Source organism: Rhipicephalus microplus, chromosome 5 (genome assembly GCF_043290135.1).
Source record: "Rhipicephalus microplus isolate Deutch F79 chromosome 5, USDA_Rmic, whole genome shotgun sequence".
In the NCBI taxonomy this organism is placed as follows: Eukaryota; Metazoa; Arthropoda; class Arachnida; order Ixodida; family Ixodidae; genus Rhipicephalus; species Rhipicephalus microplus.
Window position 1 is genome coordinate 204,907,212 of NC_134704.1, and position 20,195 is coordinate 204,927,406.

The 20,195-nt window shown below is 44.8% G+C and overlaps 1 protein-coding gene across 2 annotated transcripts in view; it reads right to left on the reverse strand.

Moving 5' to 3' along the window:
- Positions 1–1,212: 1,212 nt before the first annotated feature.
- LOC119173381 (uncharacterized) overlaps positions 1,213–20,195 on the reverse strand; it is a 69,023-nt gene continuing 50,040 nt past the window's right edge. For both annotated transcript variants that reach the window (XR_012895568.1, XM_037424224.2), the window contains one exon: positions 1,213–6,540. Coding sequence is in view for 1 of the 2 variants with exons in the window: in XM_037424224.2 (XP_037280121.1) it covers positions 6,417–6,540 (124 nt within the window). In the remaining variant the exon portion in view is untranslated. The remainder of the gene's footprint in view (positions 6,541–20,195) is intronic.

Here is a 20,195-nt window from a genome sequence, read left to right on the forward strand (position 1 = left end):
GCAGAGCAACGGCTTGACAGAGCGACTCAACAAGACCATCGCTGACATGTTATCTATGGACGTAGATGTCCAGCATAAGACCTGAGACCAGGTGCTACCGTGCGTCACATTCGCGTACAATACTGTCGTCCAGGAAACTACGCGGTTCACGCCTTTCCGTCTTGTATATGGATGTGAGGTCCAGACCATGCTGAATGTAATGCTTCTACACAATTGCGATGCTTTGATCACTCCTAATGCTGTGCAGCTTACCCAGTACGCCGAAGAAGCACGCCAGTTAGCACGCCTACACATTACGCACCAGCAGAGTACAGACGCATGCCGCTACAACGCTCGCCATCGACAAGTTGAACACCATCCAGGCTGTCAAGTTTGGGTGTGGACTCCAGTGCGATGCCAGGGATTTTCAGAAAAACTGCTCAGTCGCTACATCGGACCATACAAATTCTTGCGACGCGTGAGCGATGTGAACTACGAGGTACTCCCTGACGGCGCCTTCTCACCACGACGGCGAATGAACTCCTCGGAGATTGTCCACGTGGTGCGCCTGAAGCCGTACTTCAGGCGATAGTGTGACTGTGCATGAACCAAATTGCTGTTTTTGTGGATTCGTGTATTTTCTGTTGGTTCGCCCTGACTATGCCTTTGTACTTTCCGAGCATCAGAGTGATGCCTTTTTTTTCAGAGGGGTAATAATGCCACTTGGCCGCTAGTCACGGCGAGCGCAAGGTATGGCTGCCCGCGAGAATGGAAGACGGTGTTCTGGGGCAGTGTGTGCTCTAGCTAGTTGTTTATTATTGAAGCATCTATCTTGCCAGTTTTCGGTGCGTCTCCCCGCCGGCTCAGTTCCTCCTAGTTGAAGACCTTGTGTAGCACGTGACAATATCGAGGTTACAAGTGAATCCGGGGTCGCTACATGTAAAAGGAAATGTGGTTCGGTGCAGGAGCTCGCTCGCATGCACCTGACACAACTCGTGTCTCGCCTCACTCTCCTCTCTTGGGCGAAGCGTTGCTATGTGTTCCCGGCTCGCGAGTTCACTTATTTTCTTTTTTAATGCTTGTCGAATCAACGGCGCACAGCCACAGAGTGAGCGGATGTGCTCTGGACTCGCGTGGCGTTTCTTGTACGGACGCTGAGGTGCTGCCGGCGAACTCGGCCGTGTGAACGCGAGCTCTGCTGACAGAAGGGGTAGTTATTCTGCATGACATGACCATCGCAGCGGGCGGGAAGGTGGTCCTATGCGCAACTCTGCTACATAACATTAGTCTCTAACCCGCACTTTCTTTGCTGTCTATGCGGGATGGTTCGCAGAGCTTGAAGTCGTCGCTTTATGGAAACCACTGATAGCGAGTTACCGGTGCACCTTTTTTTCTTCGATCCCCCCCCCCCGTTTGAAATAAAACAAATATAGAACAATTGATGATGGCTGGTGCTATATTCTTTCTTTTTTTTTTTCGTGTCTCAGCTCCTGTCGTGTTAATAGCGGCCGGAGACAACACATCCTTGAGTCAGATTTCAAGACACTTTTGGAGCCCTCCTGTGCAGCACATGAGTAGTAAGTACACACGAGGACAAACTCACCCCATTGGTTTATTAAATACACTTTTGTTGACCGCTTCTAGAAGAAGCAAATGATCCGAAGGATAGCTGAGCTGCATCGTGGAGGTTGGAAGAGATACCTCAGAGTACTGAGACCTTCAATGCGTAAGCTTACCTGCTTTAGTCCAAGGCAACTTTTTTCGGCAATGAAGGGAAAGCTACGGGAGTGCAGTTTTCTGAAAATGTGCTCCTACGCAAAGTGGTCTGATCTGCTGCACGTCTCGCGATTCTGTGGCAAGTGATGGCTGAGTGCATGCCGCAATAAATACAGAGACAGACACCGCTTATTGTTTGAGGTCCCTGTAGAAGACGTTTTTTTTCACGTGTGGAAAAATGCAGCGACACCTATATAAGACTGATGTTGCTACTTGCCGTCTAAGAGAGCTACAAGTAAAATATTGTTACGGTGAGATGCCTTTATTTACAAGAGATGATGAATGCGAGAGTCCGGAGATCTGACCGATCACCGCTCGTGCCAACCTCGTTCTCCTTTTTTTTCACACGTCCCCTCAGTATCGTAGCAATTCCCCCTTTGCAGGCGATGCCACCGGGTGACTTATGCTTTGTTGCGATGATGATAGCGTTTTGAACGGGCACAATAAACGACGTTGGTCTTGCTTGAGCGGCGGGCAGTTGACAACAGCTTAGATATTACGTACGTGACATGGCTGAGACGTTCCAGGACAACAAATTAACCAGTCTATTTGGCCGGAAACTTTTGGCAGAAGCTGCGCTTGCGAAGCGGCGTCCATAGCCACACCAAATTCCTTTTCTCAAACAATACGTGCCGGTGACTTCTGTTGTAACGGTTCTTAGAGCGTTTCTGGGAGGCTAAAGTTCGAAGACAGGCGACGCACCGGGCCTTTTCTGCGCGGCAAACGGTTCGGGCGAGGGTAGGTTGATCAGTCTCGAAAATAGAAAGACTAGTGCCAAGAGCTGTGCGGGGTTGGCGTGCGTAGAGCAGATAAAGTGGACTGTATCTCGTTGTTTCAAGTTGTGCAGTGTTGTAGGCGAGAGTTTTAAATGGCAAGGTCGCGTCCCATGTTTTCTGTCCGGAATCAACATACACTGAAGTCATGTTGACGAGAGTCCTATTAGTTCGTTTCGTCAAACCATTAGCCAGCAGGCGATACGGGGTAGTGTGACGAAAATGGCATGAAGCAAGACGAAGGAGGTCTTCAAATACATCGGCAACAAATTGCCGCCCGCGATCACTGATGATGACATGGGGTGATCCATGGCGTAATATAACGTGCGACAGCATGAACTGTGAAACTTGAGTGGCCGTTGCCGCTGGAATCGCCGCAGTTTCGTCGTAACGTGTGAGGTGTTCAACGCCCACAATAACCCATCGGTTGCCGTTCGTTGATCGCGGAAAAGTGCCGAGCAGGTCAACGCCGACGACGTCAAATGGTGAACACGGGGGTGCTATGGGATGGCGGAGTTGTAGGGCGCTTGTGGCATTGACATTGCTCACAGCTCGCAACGTATGCGCTCACACTTTTACGCATCTTCGGCAAGAATAATCGTTCTTGCGTGCAATAAAATGTCCTAGAAAAACCCATTTGGCCAGATGTTGGGTCGTTGTGCATTGCTCGAAATACGTGTTGTTGCAGACTTGTGGGCACAAGTAGAAGTAGGTGAGGGCCTATGCCGGAATAATTGTTTTTGTAAAGAACGCCATCTTTTAGGACAAAAAGACGTTGACCATTTGTTCCGGAAATAAAGAAAAAAGCGAGACTGTTGTCACAGCGTTGCTCTCCTAAAAAATTACGGCATATTCACGGGGTGAATGATGATGAATGGGCGAAGCTCCGGAGGGATTCATCGGTAAACTTTGAATCTTCCGTGTAATTCGCCCAGTCGATCATCATGTAAAGACGTGAGAAACGCTGTGTGTGTATATACACAAATCAACTTTTATTTGTTCTTAGACGATGGATGGCTTGCGATGTCCCTTGCCTCGCGCGCTCGCACATCGGGATTCTGTCTGCGAGCGCGCGCTGCTGCCGCCTTGCGCTCTCTCCGCTGCGCAGCCTTATCCATCCGGCGACTCCGAGCGCGCGCCAACAGCGAACGGATTTTATTACAACGCTCCCCCTAGCGTACGTCGCCGCACTAAATCGAACGATTGCCTTCAACCAATGACACGCGCCATATGTGACATCATTCCTATTTTATAAGATCTCGCGTCTTTCATCAACTACAAGTACTGCTTTCTAGTTTATAACATCTTGCATCTTTTCATCATCAGCTACAAGTACCACCATCTAGTAAACACTACAAGAACTAAACGAGAGGTGGCTACATACAGGAGACGGTACCGCCATGTAGTGAACACTGCAAGAACTAAACTAGAGGTGGCTACATACAGGGGACGGTACCGCCATCTAGTGAACACTGCAAGAACTAAACTAGAGGTGGCTACATACAGGTTACAGGGGACGCACAGCCCACGCCCTAAGGAGCTTCGCCCCTAAAAGTTGTTACGTCAGGAAACGAAGTATCAACTACAGTCAAATATTCATCAAAGTTGTCAGCGTCACACTCGGTTGTCGGAAGGAGAAGCCGTGAAAAGCAATCGGCGTCGGCTTGACGACGACCGCTCTTGTAATAGACTTAAATTCGTGTTCTTGCAATCGTAACGCCCAACGAGGAAGACGACCAGATGGGCCCCGTAGTCCAGTTAGTCAACATAAAGAATGGTGGTTCATGATAATCGAGAATTGGCGTCCGTAGATATAAGGGCGAAACTTGTGCACGGCGAATATGACTGCGAGACATTCCTGCTCTGTGCCACTATGGTTTCGCTCCGGTTTACTTAAACAGTTACTGGCATAGGCCACGACGTGTGCAGCAACTGCATGGCGTTGGACCAAGACGGCGCCGATACCTACATCACTGCCGTCGGTATGAACTTCTGTGGCAGCAGATGGGTCATAGTGGCAAAGTACGGGCCCTGATGTAAAAATGAACTTGAGTTGCGTAAAAAACGACTCGCATTCCGCTGAACACCAAAAGGAGCGTTATTGTTGAGTAGGGGCGTTAAAGGGTAAGTGAGGTCGGCGAACTTGGGCAAGAAGCGACGGAAGTACGAGCATAGGCCCAAAAAGCTTCGCAACTCTCGTACTGACTGAGGTTGTTTGAAGCTGCGGACTGCAGTGACTTTCTGGAGGTTGGGTCGAACACCATGCTTGTCTACCAGGTGAACGAGAACGAGAGTCTCACGGCTGCCAAAGTGACACTTCTTGGAGTTCAGGGTGAGCTTAGCTCTCTCAAGGCAGGTGAGAAAAATGTCTAGACGATGGTTGTGCTCATCGAATGTACGGCCAAAAATTATAACGTCATCCAGGTAGCAAAGACAAACTTCTCGCTATAGTACACGTGACACAGAGTCTATAAGGCGCTCAAACGTGGCTGGAGTGCTGCATAGGCCAAAAGGCATTACATTGAATTCAAAGAGACCATCTGTGGTTATGAAGGCCGTTTTTTTGTCATTCGGATGCATGGGGATTCGCCAATAACCAGAACTCAAATGCACAGAGGAGAAGACGATACCGAATGTAAACAATCGATGACATCATTAATTCTGGGAAGTGGGTAGACATCTATTTTATTAACAGCGTTGAGCAACCTGTAGTCCACGCAAAATTGCCATGTACCTGCCTTTTTTCGGACGAGAATCGCAGGGGCAACCCAAGGGCTTCACGATTCTTGGATGACCCTTTTCTTTAACATCTTTTCTACCTGTTGAGCAATGGCCTTGGGTTCCACAGATGAGATATAGTATAGTTTCTGCCGGATAAGGTGAGCGGACCCTGGGTCAATCCGGTGGCGAGTACGCGACTCGGGTACACTTATGTGCTCCTAATTCTGCGCAAAGTCAAATATAGTAGCCTGCTTCGCAAAGACTTCGACCAAAGCTTCACGTTTTTCTAATGATAGCGACTCGTTTACCACATTCAGAAAGTTCCCAGGCAGCACACCCGCGTTGGGCCAATCTTGGACTCGCTTCGGCTAACGTCGGCCGCATTACTGGCCCGAGGTTGGCTTCTCAACCAAGTGCAACTTCTTCCGTTGTAGGACCAATGTTCAAGCCAACTTGTGGCCAACATTCTGCCGTGCATTTGCCAATATCCAGCAGACGCCGGCCCACTCTCACAAGCCAATGAAGGCCCGTCTTTTGGACGACGTAGTTGCCAACGTACATCCAGCATAGGATCATTCTCGGGCCAATTTGTGGCAAATACAATGCAATTATTACACCAGCATTCGCTTTATGACGAATATCAGCTACCAGTGGCTTCACAATATTCCACAGTAATTAATATGGGCTTTTTGCTACTGGCATTTCTTAGCAGGTAAACCTAAATTCTGCTTCAGAACTTCCCCTAGCAGCTTATAGCAGCCCTGTATGAGCTTCATGGTGTAGTATACTTCAAGGCGACTGACCACTGAATGACTAGTGTAGAAACACTTCACGATTCCACTTAATTGTCTATTTTTACCTTTTTTCTTGCATTGTCTATGCCCTCCACCATGTAGAGCCTAAGACTGCACAGGTCTAGTTACGGTCTAGTTTCTCCACACATTCTTCCTCAGTTTTGCGAGAAATTGTAACATAGGATGTTTCATCAAGAATTAGCTAAACAAACAATAACTAAAATGACTGCTCGGTGCAAATATTCCGCACACAAGCAATCTATAAATAACAATACCAGAACACAATTTTTGTAACTTTATTTTTATATATACCATGTCTAACCATTTATTTTTCAGTTCAGCTTTTCAAGTTACTGCTGTTCAGTAATACAACCTAAACTAGGAGACGAGTTCCACAAAGCTCTATGGGCATATGGCTGACCAGAGCAGCAGAGGTGGGGCGATGGTTTAGAGGCTGCAGCAGGAGATGCGGCAATGACGGTGGGCTGACCAGGGTCCTGCAAGCAGCGATTGGGCATGAAACCAACCATCACAGCATGTCGCAGGTACCTGCTCGGAGGGGCAGGACTGATCGGGCTGCAAATCTATGAACACATGTGTGAAGTGCTTTTCCTAACCTCCATCGAGGCCAACAAACTTCAACAGCCATGTTTTGATGAAACGCTGAGCTTTTTCAAACACCTGCATACGTGAATAGAAGTAAACACCTCAAAATAAGTTCTCAGCACTGAAGTGTAACATATATGCAAGTTAAATCAATAACAGAACAATGAAAAAAATGACAGTAGACCTTATAATGAACTATTCAGATCAAATGCAATGTGGCCATTATAAAAAGAAATGAACAAATACTTCAACAGTCATTGTGCAAAAAATCAGCGACAGACCAAAATATTTAGGAATAGGTTTTATTAAAAGTTGAATAAAACAAGCTTGTTTGACTAATTTACAAATAAACAACAGGTCTTTCTAGACTTCTAAACATGATTTACAGGGTTGCAAGCCAGGTGAACATGTCTGCAGCTATAGCGTATGGCTGTATAAATTTAAAACAGGGCAAAAAGAGACACGACCGCACGAACTTTCAACTCTGGATTATTCTTGTGCAGTATTAGCGGATGTGTGCCCAAGATGATGACTGACCACCAGACACACAACACAAGATAAAAGTATCTATGCAAACCCAATTTCAGCACTGACATTTGTAGATATTGCAAGGCTCCTGTATTAATTTTAAAGTGGTATCTCCAAATGCTATGAAAAATTTGCTGATGTGGTTTCCTGTGTTTTTCTTTTGCATTAAATCAACTTCCGAAGTTTCACGTGCTTTTTGAGACTTGCATTGATCCGAAGTCTTGGTTTCATAGGAGATCAGGACTGAACAGGTGGCTCACCATAAAACAGCATTTGGCAGAGAGTCGCGACACAACTCAGCCATTGGCACCCAGACAACCGGCTGCAGGGAAAGCACGCACTTGTGGCGCTGCCGTGCTTTATTTTGGAACAAACAGCTGTAAAAGCTAATGCGCCAGTAATACTGCACTGTGGTTTAAAAAAAACTGTCTGAAGGCTACTCTCTTAAACAATAGCACTTGAAAACGGATAAAGCTCTGCAAAGCGGACTGCATCTATACATATAGCTTTGAAGAGACAGTGTTGTGCAGTGATGGTTATTCCCTCGTGATCATTTTCCGGTTTGGATTTTTTGCTATGGTAGTACCAGTTTATATGCCCGTGTGGCGACGATGCTACACTGCGCACTTCTGCAGTGAAAAAAAAGGAATAAGCAGTGGCTGAGGCAACACTTTTTTTTTCTTGCGGCAAATGTACACCCTGTCTGCGGTATGTATGTACGTGGATGTTGATCAAGCAAACCACTGTGACAGCATAGCACGAGTGGTGTCGAAATCTTATGCTTAATAGGGCGTGACGGGTCTCCGACCACAATGGCTGCATTTAGATGGGGACGAAATATAAAAGGAACACCCGTGAACCAAAAGATATGTGCGCATTGGAGAACCCCAAGCGGTCACAATCTTGGTATGCACCCTACGGCGAACCTCGGAATGATATTTTGTAGGCAGTATAAAGCCTAGCAATTATCGATGTTGAACAGACATGTTCATTTTAGGCCGACACAGGCAAGCGGAAAAAGCTCAAACTGTGTGTAAGGTGAACTAAACAACAACTAAACATCGAAGACATTTGATACTTCTCTAGCAACGCATGAATTCCGATGTTACTTAGCCACGGCAGCAATTGAGAAAAATGCTTACCGAATTGGCTGGCCTAATAAAGCTAAGATTTGGGTAGTCCACTCTTTTGTTCGTAACAAGAACCGGCAAAAAACAAGTTGGACAGAGGCACTTTGACGTCGAGTTTTCACCGCGAGAGTATCTTTTATAACAGTTTAGAGGCGTATGATCGTGGCTTTGCACAAGTGTTGTGGGCAACGCTGCTTTCCATTACGCGCAACTGTTCACAAAAAAAAACAACAAAAAAGAATACCTGCCTATCGTTTCGTTCACTGCACGCAGTGGCATCCGATAGAGTTTGGTAGTGATGTTCCAATGGACGGACGCATGGAAACTTTGTTAGTCTTGAAGTGCTCTACTCACGGAGGAAGGAAAGGTAAGGAGATGCCCTGACGTCACTCGTTGTGAAGCCGCGATGAAGCCGGAAGTCGGCCATATTGACTAGGCAAATTCTCCTCTCTTGTTTACATATGAATGCGAAGCAGAAGGCGCGACTCCCTCTCCGGCTCGGAAAGCACGTGGGATGCGCAGCGCGTGTGTCGTGACGATCCGAAACTAATGGAACTGGACTCATAACTCTGAGCCAGCGGGACACCTTCAGCGAAATCGCTTCGTCCGAGTAATAACAGGGAGTAACAGCTCGCCGACAACGAAGCAACTACGAGAGAACGCGCACTAGATGCTTTGACAACGGCGAGTGCTTTCATGTCACTAATTCAGCAACTGTACGGACAACACGATCGGTCGTGCGCCTTCTACGGTTGCATTCCGCCATGCGGCCGACGCAGAGTCCTACCACTGTGTCCGTGTTCCGCGTGAAACTCACCGGCGTCAGCATTCTGCGACCGGGGTGACTTTGAGCACGGTGCTAGTGACAGTTGAACATGGTTGCTGTTACGTTGAGATTACATGCAATGCTGGTGGAGAGTGTACCAAGCGGAACAGAAAAGGTGTTTTAATACGCACATGCAAGTTCTTACTGTACATAACACGAAACTAAGTATGTGCACGTGGTCCTCACGGCGTCTTGCTGGGCTCAACAGCGTCGTCCGTTGTCACAAGCAGGAGCACTGCTCAACCGTCACTGACCTGCAAGGCGTTCGTCGTCATTCAGCTTCGTCATGGTGCTCAACGCAATTTCGCTGAACACTAACTGCTTCATCCGCGTCATCCGCCGCACGACACATGGATATGCACTTGTTCTACGCACTGTTGAAACCCCGTGATGGACAAAGGGATTTGTAAACGTTGCTAAGAGTATTGTAACAGCCAGGAGAACACTGCGTAACCAATAACGCGGCGCAGAGCACAGATATTGTCCGCCACGGCTCAGCACGAGACCTGGGGAGGCACACATTCCGCCACTAGCCGCGGCCGCTCACTGCTAGACCAGCTCCACTGCGCAACACGTAACCATAGTAACGCCGCCATTGTGCCTAGTGAACATGACCGCCATGATGTCATTTCCGCCACATTTTTTACGCCCTGCGCCAGCTGGGCATGCCCTCTCCTTACCTTTTTCCTTCCTCCGTGTGCTCTACTCAACGCTCAGCGGGCCAGATAAAAAAAGTTTACAATACCGTTTGTTGCATATTAAGCTAGTTTCATTTCCAGCAAAACACCGTTTAAGCTCCACTTTTTGGCCCTGATTTCCACTGGTGGCTGTCGTCACTATCGAATAAATATTGCAGACACGTGCCATCCGGTTTAGAAACGAGCCCGACAGCACTAGAAAGAAGAGCGAGAGCTGATTTTCTCTCGGCTAACCGCTTGGATGCAACGCTGCCTCCTCTTTCTACATTCTGCCTTTCATATATACGTTCTCCGTTCTCCTTTTTACATACCATTGCACTTCAATATGCAGCAGTACCGCCAGTGCCCTTTGGGTTTTTTTAGAGAAATATATGTATTTAGTGCGCAGGGAACGTTTCAGAAGGAAGATAAAGCCATGATTGATATGTGGGGTTTATTGCCCCAAAACCACCTTATGATTATGAGAGACGCCGTAGTGGAGGGCTTCGAAAATTTCGACTACCTGGGGTTTTTTAACGTGCACCCAAATCTGAGCACACGGGCCTGCACCATTTCCATCTCCATCGGAAAAGGAAAATATAGCAGAGAGATAGGACAGAGCCCACACTTACAGCCAATTTTATTGCACAGATGGCGGGAATATATATATATGGTCAAGAGGGCGAGGAGATCACGCACAGAAGAAAGGACAAATGATGGCGCATGCACCAGACCACCTAATTTCAATTCTAAAATGACAACTTAACTGAAATGATACCTGTCAATCTGTCGGATAATGAATACAGGTATCTTTACAGCTGAGTTGCCATTTTAACATTGGAATAAGGTGGTCTGGTGCATGCGCCATGATTTGTCCTTTCTTCGGTGTGTGATCTCATCGCCCTCTTGGCTCTGTATATTTTACCGCCATCTATGCAATAAAATTGGTTGTAAGCGGGCACTTTGTCCTATCTCTGTGCTATATCTTTCCTCTGAAACATTCTCAGCGCACTAAATATACTTATCTGGAAAAATGCAATACCAATCAGTCCAAGTAGCCACTCGTTTGGTTTTGTTACAACGATGAGCGCACGCACCATCTCTACTAGCCGCCCCTCTCGTCTGTGGGAGCAACTGAGAAATGCGCGCTTTCACCATCAGGGTGGCCGTGAAAACTACAGCGCTGGTTTTTCATAGTAGCAACGTTTAGGATTCGACGGTGCGGGTTCCGCAGAAAAAAACCTTCGACAAGGATAACTTTGACATAGGAACCTGAACAACCCCTTTACCTGGGTTGAGTGAGAGAAGTCAAACCTGATAGGCACATCATAACAACTATGGAGAGCACGCTAAAGAACTGGAGATGGGCGGACTGTGAAGACGCAATTTAGTACTCAATTGAATCCACCAGGCTAACAAGGTATCTTTGAGGTAAAGCATCTTCATTGATGAGGTACATGTATGAATAAACTTTCATGCAACTTTGAGGTTGTTAAAACAGAAACCAGTTGCAGATAACTCAAATAAACTTTTGATTGTGTAACTTTGTGCTAGCCTTTTTTCCTATAATATTCAGCCCAAAACAACTTTGTCTCAAAGCTTCACCACGCGATGTAAAGTCATTTCCTCCACCTCACCACCCCACCTTAATAGAGCCATTTTTATTAAAAATGCGGATCAGTAGAACACTCTGTAGTGTGGGGGAAGGTTTTAATAACGTTCTGCCATTATTCACTTACCTTTATATTGACGATTCTGCAGGAAGGAAAAAAACATCAAAAACCCGACACAAAGTAACCCCATTTCACGGTAGTACAGGTCTTCGACATCTAACCTAAATTCGCTGCATGTCTTCGGATCATTCTGCCGCAGAAATATCACGATAGACTCTGAATTGGGCACAAGAAAGGGATCATAATAACGCTATGCCATGCCCCAAAAAGAACTCGTGATTAATGTTAGGGTGCTACAACACGAGGTCTACGGCAATACCAAGTTCAATGAAGTCATAGGACTAAAATGCCATTGAACCTCTGATGTATTAGTTGAATAAAATCAAATATTGCTTCAAAACAGTGCTTGAAGTGACTGGTGTTGCACCAGAACTTGGCAATATTTTCTTAAAGGTACACTAAAGAGAACCAATGTCTCAGTTTAGACTGAAATGCGGCACTACAAGACCTCTCATGCCACAAGTTCATTATCAGCGGAGGAAATTAGGGTAGAAGTTTATTTTTTAATTTCGTGATGCTCAAATTTCGAAAATGTATTGTATTATCGCAACATTAGCTTGATCAATATTTCTAAAACTTCATATCTTAGGTCCATCACACCCACAGATGACAGTGTACTTCATTTTGAATACTTACGTAAGACCCCGTACACGCGTTTGAATTTCATGAAGTTGCGAGGTTTCGTGCGAGAAGATCAAAGTGGCATCTCCACCCACATTTTCTTTTCGCGCGTTTTCTCACTTACTACGCGTTGTTTCGTGGTACAAGTGGTATTTTTTTGATTGAGAAATTGTACTTGACTATAACGCAAAAAATGCTTTTGGTTTTAGTGCCTTTTAAAGGTGTACCGAAACAATTTGGAGACATCGCAAAAGGGACATTTTCAGTTGCCTCTGTACGCAAGTAGTGTTCCCTCTCAGCGCACAATAGTCAGCCGGCATGCATAAGATAGTTACTCTGATTTTAAAGCTTTCGTTGCAGAGTATTGGCGAGCAATGGAGTGGACATTATCGTGATGAGTCAACAAGGTTTCCCGGAGTATTCAGACGGAGTTTCCGTGCAGCCTAAATTACAGAAATGACTGTCACGGTCAATAGGGCGAATGCACTCATCGTTTATATGTACCACGAGCAGATCGCTTATATACCATTAGTACGTAGCGAATTGCCAAGTTCCTGCAACATCACACTGCCTTGTCATGTTACGGAGAAGCCATTCACTTGATTTCGAAACTGAAAGTCTCTTTCAAAGGTTGAGGTATTAAAAATTTATGTGAAACTTTCGCGGGCAACACAACACTCTTCTTGAAACCAATCGTCTTCTATATAACAACTATTCTTAAATATTGAAAATTTGTTTCAGTACTTCTTTAGGCGATGCCAAGAAGATGAATCGAGACAGTAATATCAGATGGTTTGGTAATATGTATTTTGGTACATGCACGTTTACCTGATCAATTGTGAAGAGAACAATTAAAACGGATGGATGGTACATCACGGCCGGTCTATAGGCACTCGCTCGTTGCGTGTTTTTATGGCCTAAGCAGCTGCCGCGACTAAAATATAGTTGTTTTATACACTGTCAGCGCACTCCACATGAGGGCGTCTAGAGCAACTCTTCAAAAGGTCTTTTGCCGCATACGCATTCCATTGTAAATCAGCTGTACCCGGCCACTTTTTGGTGCCAATTATTTTTCTATTCGTAGGAAGCACTGAGAATAGTATAGGTGTGTGTGCGGGCACAGCCTGCATTTTTTGGCACTCATGCATATGGTAGTGAATACGCACACGTAACAGCACAAAGATCTTTTTTCCAAGGATCGAACACAATCTATTCGCTGAATTCGAAAATGCTTGAGGCTTGTGTGGTTGTATTTATCATTTAGGTACACGTTAAAGAACTCCACGTGGTGAAACTTCCCAAAGCCTTCCACTATGGCGTCCTTCATAAATATATCAGTGAAATAACTTCCTTGAAGAAAAATCCATGACAATTCTCTGTATCTCAGTTGATTCTTGAGCCATACATTGAAGATTACCTGCTACTGGCCTGACCGGAAAGTGTGTACAAGAGTCACGCAGAAGGGTCGGTGCTAATGCTGAAAAGTTTCTCTGAATTCTTTTAGTTAATTGCATAAATGGTAATAGATCAAAATGACATGCCATCTGGTTTGGTTTACAAGCCCAACAAAAGCATTTCTGGTTAGAAACAATTGCACTACTTCAGCTAAAAGCATCACGACAGGGTATTGCCAACAGCGCTTTTTTTCTTCAGGCGCAATGAAAATATATTAGTGCTAATAAAAACATTTTCTGATTCTCTTAAATTGTATTGTTCCCCTGCGTCTCTGGCGAGCCTTATTGAACATGAAAATGTTTCACATTTTTTCATCGGCACTGAAGATTGCATCTGGGATTGCGTGTTCTTGGAGTTTTTTGCTTTACTACAATGACTGTCCAAAACTGTATCACTACATGCTCTTTCATGTTTCTAACTTTTGTGTTTTAATTTTGTACAATTAATATTTTCATTGACAATATTATTAATATTGCTATTACTCCTACTATTGCGAGAGCTATTCACGCCTACTTGTGAAAAATAGTGACCATTTCTATTGTGCTTTCACTTTCACCGTTTTGAAGGACTTGTTTCAGTGAACACGATATGAACAAAATGAAGAAATTTTTGTTCACCTTGAAAAAAAAATGCGCAAAATTTATCATTTTCATGGTCACTGGCTGCCGCTATGTGGATTCGAAGTAAGCGATCCCAAAACAATTTTTCCCAGAAAAAAATTACGTTGTCTGTCATTTCGTCTGCCAGCTAGTGACGGATCATGTGGCCGAGCCTTCTGAACGCAACGCACAAAGGTACATGCGTGCAGAATGGAATATTTATCGATTTACTCCTGTCCTGAAGTACCAGAAAGAGTTGTCATATATGCTTACTACCATGTTTCCATTGCATTGGTTTCACCAGGAAGTGCGACAGTAGAAAAGAACCTGAGCATTATTTGAGCGCGCTAGCCTTTTTTGCAATGGACGGTGGTGAGTTAGTGTGTAACAAGATTGCGGGGATAGGTGGAAGCACAGCCTCCTTCCTGTACACAGGCCGTGGAGAAAGCGTGCGTGCGCCTCCAGATTGGCCGCAGGTAGATATACTCGGGACAATAAAGAGAAACAATGACTTGACTTAGATTAACAAACTGTGGTCTGACAACTCTAATGCTACAAGCTTCACCGTCATCATTTCATTATATGAATAAAAATCAAGGTCGGAATTTCAATGTTAAATTTTTTGCTTAAACATTTGTTGGGGGTGCAACAGCCAAACGAGAATATGGAGCAATTTTCAGAGCAGCAAAGTGATACTTTTGAAGCACTGAAACTCATATTCGGAGCAGGTTACAAGCCAAAAAAACATTCCTTTTTTTATCACAAAAAACCAAATTTCGAGCATCTTGAGAAAGAAGGCTTAAATTTTGAATATATATATATATATATATATATATATATATATATATATATATATATATATATATATATATATGTGTGTGTGTGTGTGTGTGTGCGTGTGTGTGTGTGAATATGAGCACTGCTATTTCAACAAAGTAGTATTTTTTTATTCACCCCACCCAGCAAACAATCATGAGGTACACATGAGAAGTCAACAGGCTAGTCAAATTGTTTGAGAATTAAAATTTGGATTTCCCAAGATGGTGACCACGAGATTCGTAAAACGGGAAAAAACTCTGACTTTTTACAGCGGCAGAGATGTCATATTGTACTGCAAATAATTTTGCCAGTAACGTTTTTATACATCACCGAGCATATTAGCTGTCACAAATATGTGGCGTATACATACATCAGTCATTGATCAAACTGTGCAGTGTCTAGAGACTACAACTATAAGCTCCTTCTAAATATTATAACGCTTTTCCGCAGGCCACCCATATACTATGGTGAAGGTGGCTTAAGCGGTGTTTCTGCACAGGTTAGAACAAGACCAAGAAATTTTCGAGGCACAACCCCCCCCCCCCCCCCGCCCTCGATTTTCTTATGAATGGGTTAGGTTTAGGGCACAACTTTTTGGCTTGTTCCCGAAAGGCGCGTTTGACCAGATAAACTAATAATGGCACGCGCCAGTTGTCCTCGCAACGGCACCGGATATCTATCGCATGTGGCGTTGCTATGGCAACTGACGTGGTCATGGCATGAACTAGAGCTGATAGTGTACAAGCTCGATATGCTGAGAGTTTGCACACTTCCAGCTTTAGTTCCTAATGATTCGTAACACGCCATGGCCGCATTTGCTGACAAGAAAATTCATATTTCCAACGAAGTGTTGCTGGCTGCGGCAACACATCTTTTGTGCTGTAGTTGCGGCGTCGCGCCGGTAAATATCTTCTGCAGTCAGTAGACCGACAGGCACGCGGCGTTGTTCCTTCATCTGGGCGATCGAGTTTCGCGAGTGTCTTGACCTAATGAGCAGCTATCTTACACTGCCGTTTAGGGCTAGGGTCGGCCCGCATAGATTGATGATGCAAACTACAAGTGGCTAAAGTGGTCTTCATTTCTCACTGAAATTAGGGCAAATGAGGAAATTTTCAGTCGGGTCGGGCATTTTGGTGCAGCGTAGCGCAATTTCGGCAAATTTCATTGTTTTCGCACAGCTCAGCACACAAAAGAGGAATTTTATATATAGGCGCAGTCAGCGCCGCTGTTGCATCCCGGCGTTTGAGCATCACATAGCATATTTCAAAATGTCTTTTTCGTATTTTCACGACATTGGCTCAATGAAATTTTCCAACCAACGTATTCTAGGTCTGCCACCCACTCAACACAAACTACATCTTTTTTATTGAGTAGAAGCTATGTGGGACTCCCCCAGTAGATGCCTTCAATATTTCGTACGTCACTGTATTTGGCACGACGATCTCAATGGAATCTCTACCCAAATTTTCTTCTTGCATGTTTTCTCCGTTGCCGAGCATCTCACGCGGCAAGAGAGGTGTTTTTGGGATAGTGAAATTACAGTTACTAATATGCAAAAAAATGTTTTGCTCTTTAGTGTCTCTTTACAGAGAATGGAAGCGTACTTCACTTTACGACAGAACTGCCACAGGAATCAAACCTTCAGTTTTCAAACCTAATAACAACGCTTTACTCAAACTGGGGTGAGATGGTTGAAACTAAACTGGGAACCGTTTTTGGAGCAGCGAAATTTCAATTTTGGAGCAGTTAGCAGCCTTTACTAAGTTGTCCTGGGAGCTTAAAAATACCAATTTTCAGCAAGGTGGGGGCACCAGTGCATATTTTTTTTGGCTTGTAATACACATTCCACTGAAACAGATTTTGAAGGAAGTTTTTGAACAGATTATGGATAAGTATAAACTGCAGTACTTTTTTACATACCACACACGTGACCTATCTAGCCCTCGTAACAAGTGAAATAACATCTAAAAAAGGTTTTAATGAAAGCTATGTTCCGCGGAAACATTAAAGAACACACCACACTGAAAAAGAAATTAAAAACTAGTGATTGCACAAGAATCTTAGTGACCTAACAGTGATCGCTTGCTTGAAAAAAGCCTGAAATGATAGCGTCAAGAGCTTTTAAGAAACAAAAGCATGCTGCCCTCTGTTCGCGGCCACCTCATGCAGGACCACCTCCAAGAGTGCAAAGCGAGAGCCAAGAAATTTCGCCGCATAGACTATCTCGTAAGGCATGTGCATATGGCACTAAGTGATAAGCGAGTGAAACTGATAACGAGTCTCTACATGAGCAACCACGCTCTACTATTATAGCACAAGTTGGCCAGTTTTATATTTTTTCAATATCTATAGGTCATCACCGTCGATGAAGAGCTGCCAATAATACATCGACTTGTGATTGCTGCCCGCACCGCTCTGTGACTTTCGTAAAAAACTCGCGCACAACAGGTGAAAGAATCCCTGTCCACGCAAACCAACCGCTGATTATGGTGAGGCAGGTTTTATTGCAAAAAAAGAAGAAAAGAAAGAAAACAAATTCACACTCCCAGCGACCGAAACACTGATCGAGATAAGCCAAAAGCTCGTGTAGCCCAGGGCCAGCACGCATGCAGCGACACCTATTTAGGCTCTTGTTGAGGGTTTCGATTAAAAAACAAAGCAGTGGCAAATCGCCATTAAAGAAAATTGTGCCAAGTGATTGCCGATGCGTAATGAGTCACGAATAAAGTGCCAAGGTACCCGTTATTATCGTTTACAATGATTTGAACACTCGTTTTGTCACCGCGGCTTCGCATGTAACCAAGTGTTTCTCTCTACGTGCTGACACTGATGTGCGGATTTCACTTGCGATGGCTTTCTTAAATACAAAATGCAATGCGAACTCGCCTGTCTAAATACATTAGTACCTAATGGGTGTAAACCGGGAATAGGTTGCATACATTCTGCCACTCACGGAACCCATTTTGAGAACCCATGTACATGTGCCAGAGCATCCGGGAGAGGCGTCAGTTGCACGAAAAAAAAAAGGATCCACGTTTACAGTTACTCGCTCACAGCAAACACGTACTCGTAGGTGACCGCATGCAGCAGCGTTCACATGAAAGCCACAGTGACTGGAGGAACGCGCTATGGACGACAGAGAACCGCAGAGTCAACCCCGCTATGCTTGACACCCAAGTGAGTGGTTTTCGCTAGCCGACAGTGGCGCTAGAACACACGGCCTAGCTAGTAGAAACAGCACATTTTCGTGGGGTCATGCCTGCTGCCCTACGTTCAAGTTCTTTATTGATACAAGCTCTTATTAGTGCATTAAAATACACAACACTTGTAAGACTTGTTCACAAGATGGCGCACAATTAAGAGTGTCGCATCCAGATATGATGCGGCAGTGGTATCTACGGCTCTCAAGAAGCTGGGCAGCACTAGCACACTTGTTAAGCTCGGGGCCAAAGGCAAAACCAAAAATAAAGGTGAATATGGTGAAAAACACCGAATCTCCTCCATTCCTTGTGTTACAGGAGCAGTGTACAAAATTCCTCAGTCATGCGCCAACAGTTATATTGGTCAGACTAGTAGGTGCATGTTAGATTACGGGGGCACCAGCAGAAATGCGAAAAGAATGCCCGAATATCAAACTTGTTTGCTTATTGAACACAGCGTCACTGAAAGCTACTGTTGAACAAGGTCAGGGGTGCAACAGCCGAAATACAACTTGAGCAATTTTAGGAGCAGCAAAATATTACTTTTGGAGCACTGAAATGTAAATTTTGAGCAGGTTACAGGGGAAAAAATATGCAATTTTCATCACTAGATACCAAATTTTGAGCAGTGTAATGAAGAAGGCTTACATTTAGAAAGAAAATATGTATAATCCATTCGACATCACCTAACTTGTGCAGTGTAAACATAAGTACTGCTATTTCAATGAAAGTGGTATTTTGAACCACCCCACTGAGCCAACAATAATAAAGTACATATTAGCATTTGCTCTGCCTGTAAAATTGTTTGATAGACTCTGCGAATTTAAATATGAATCTGGCAAGCTTGCGATCATGAAATTTGGGAGATTCCTGAAACCGAAGAGCACAGGTTGTGAAAAAAAAAACTGGAGCGAAGTTAGTTTTTTTTGGGAAGCAGAAATGTCATACACTGCTCTAAACATTTATAGTAGCATATTGAGACATCAGTGATTACACTGATACTTATAATAAGGCAGCATACAAACGCATAAGTGAACATTATGCGCAGTTCCCTTTGCCTAAATATAACAGCCCCTTCTAAATCTCAATACGCTTTTTCGCAAAGCACAAATGTACAATGGCAAAAGTGGCCTAATCAGGATTCCCTGCATGACTTAGAATCCCAAGCCAATAAATTTTCTAATCGCTACATCTCCCCTTCCCCAATTTCCCACCTTGTTTTTTTCCACACCGTGGGGTTAGGTATCACGTCGGATCTCCCTTGAAGGCGCGTTCGATCAGGTAAATTAACAACGGCGTGCACCCCTTGCCCTAGCGACAGTACCGCAGATGTCCGTCGCCAGGACCGTTGACGGGACGACGCAACTTCAAGACAAAGAAAAAGTAGGGGTGGGGCTCAGAGGTTTCAAATAATGGGAGTGTCCAGTTTTTTTAAACTTTATTCACAAAATCTGCGATATTTCACGGCAGCTCTTAGAAGGTGACTCAGTTTTTCAAGCTTCTCAAGTTTTCGCGTCTAGATTAAAACAGCGTTAAGAGGAAGGGACAGTGGCTATGGGCGCATCCTACAGACGTAATCTATAAGCAAAGGACCCTGTGAGCTGAGGTCGCAGATGGCAGAGGCGTTGCCAGATTTTTTTTCGAAGGGGGCGCCATGTTGATTAGAATGGGTCCCAGCTAGGCAAGTAGATTTGGTCGACTGTTATTTTCTGCTCCCCTATATACCATAGGAAAATATTAGAAGGGCAGAGGCATGGGCCTGGTGTGCCACCCCCTGGCTACGCTACTGGTGGATGGCAACCAGTATGGTCGAGTACACACACAGAGAAGTAGAGCCGGGGAGGAGGGTGAGAGTGGCAGAGGCTACTGTGAGGTTACCTTGGCGAGAAAAGTAGCTCTAACTGGAGCGGCACATGTATGATGTAAGAAAGAAGGTTGCGTCCAACGTGCTGGCCGAT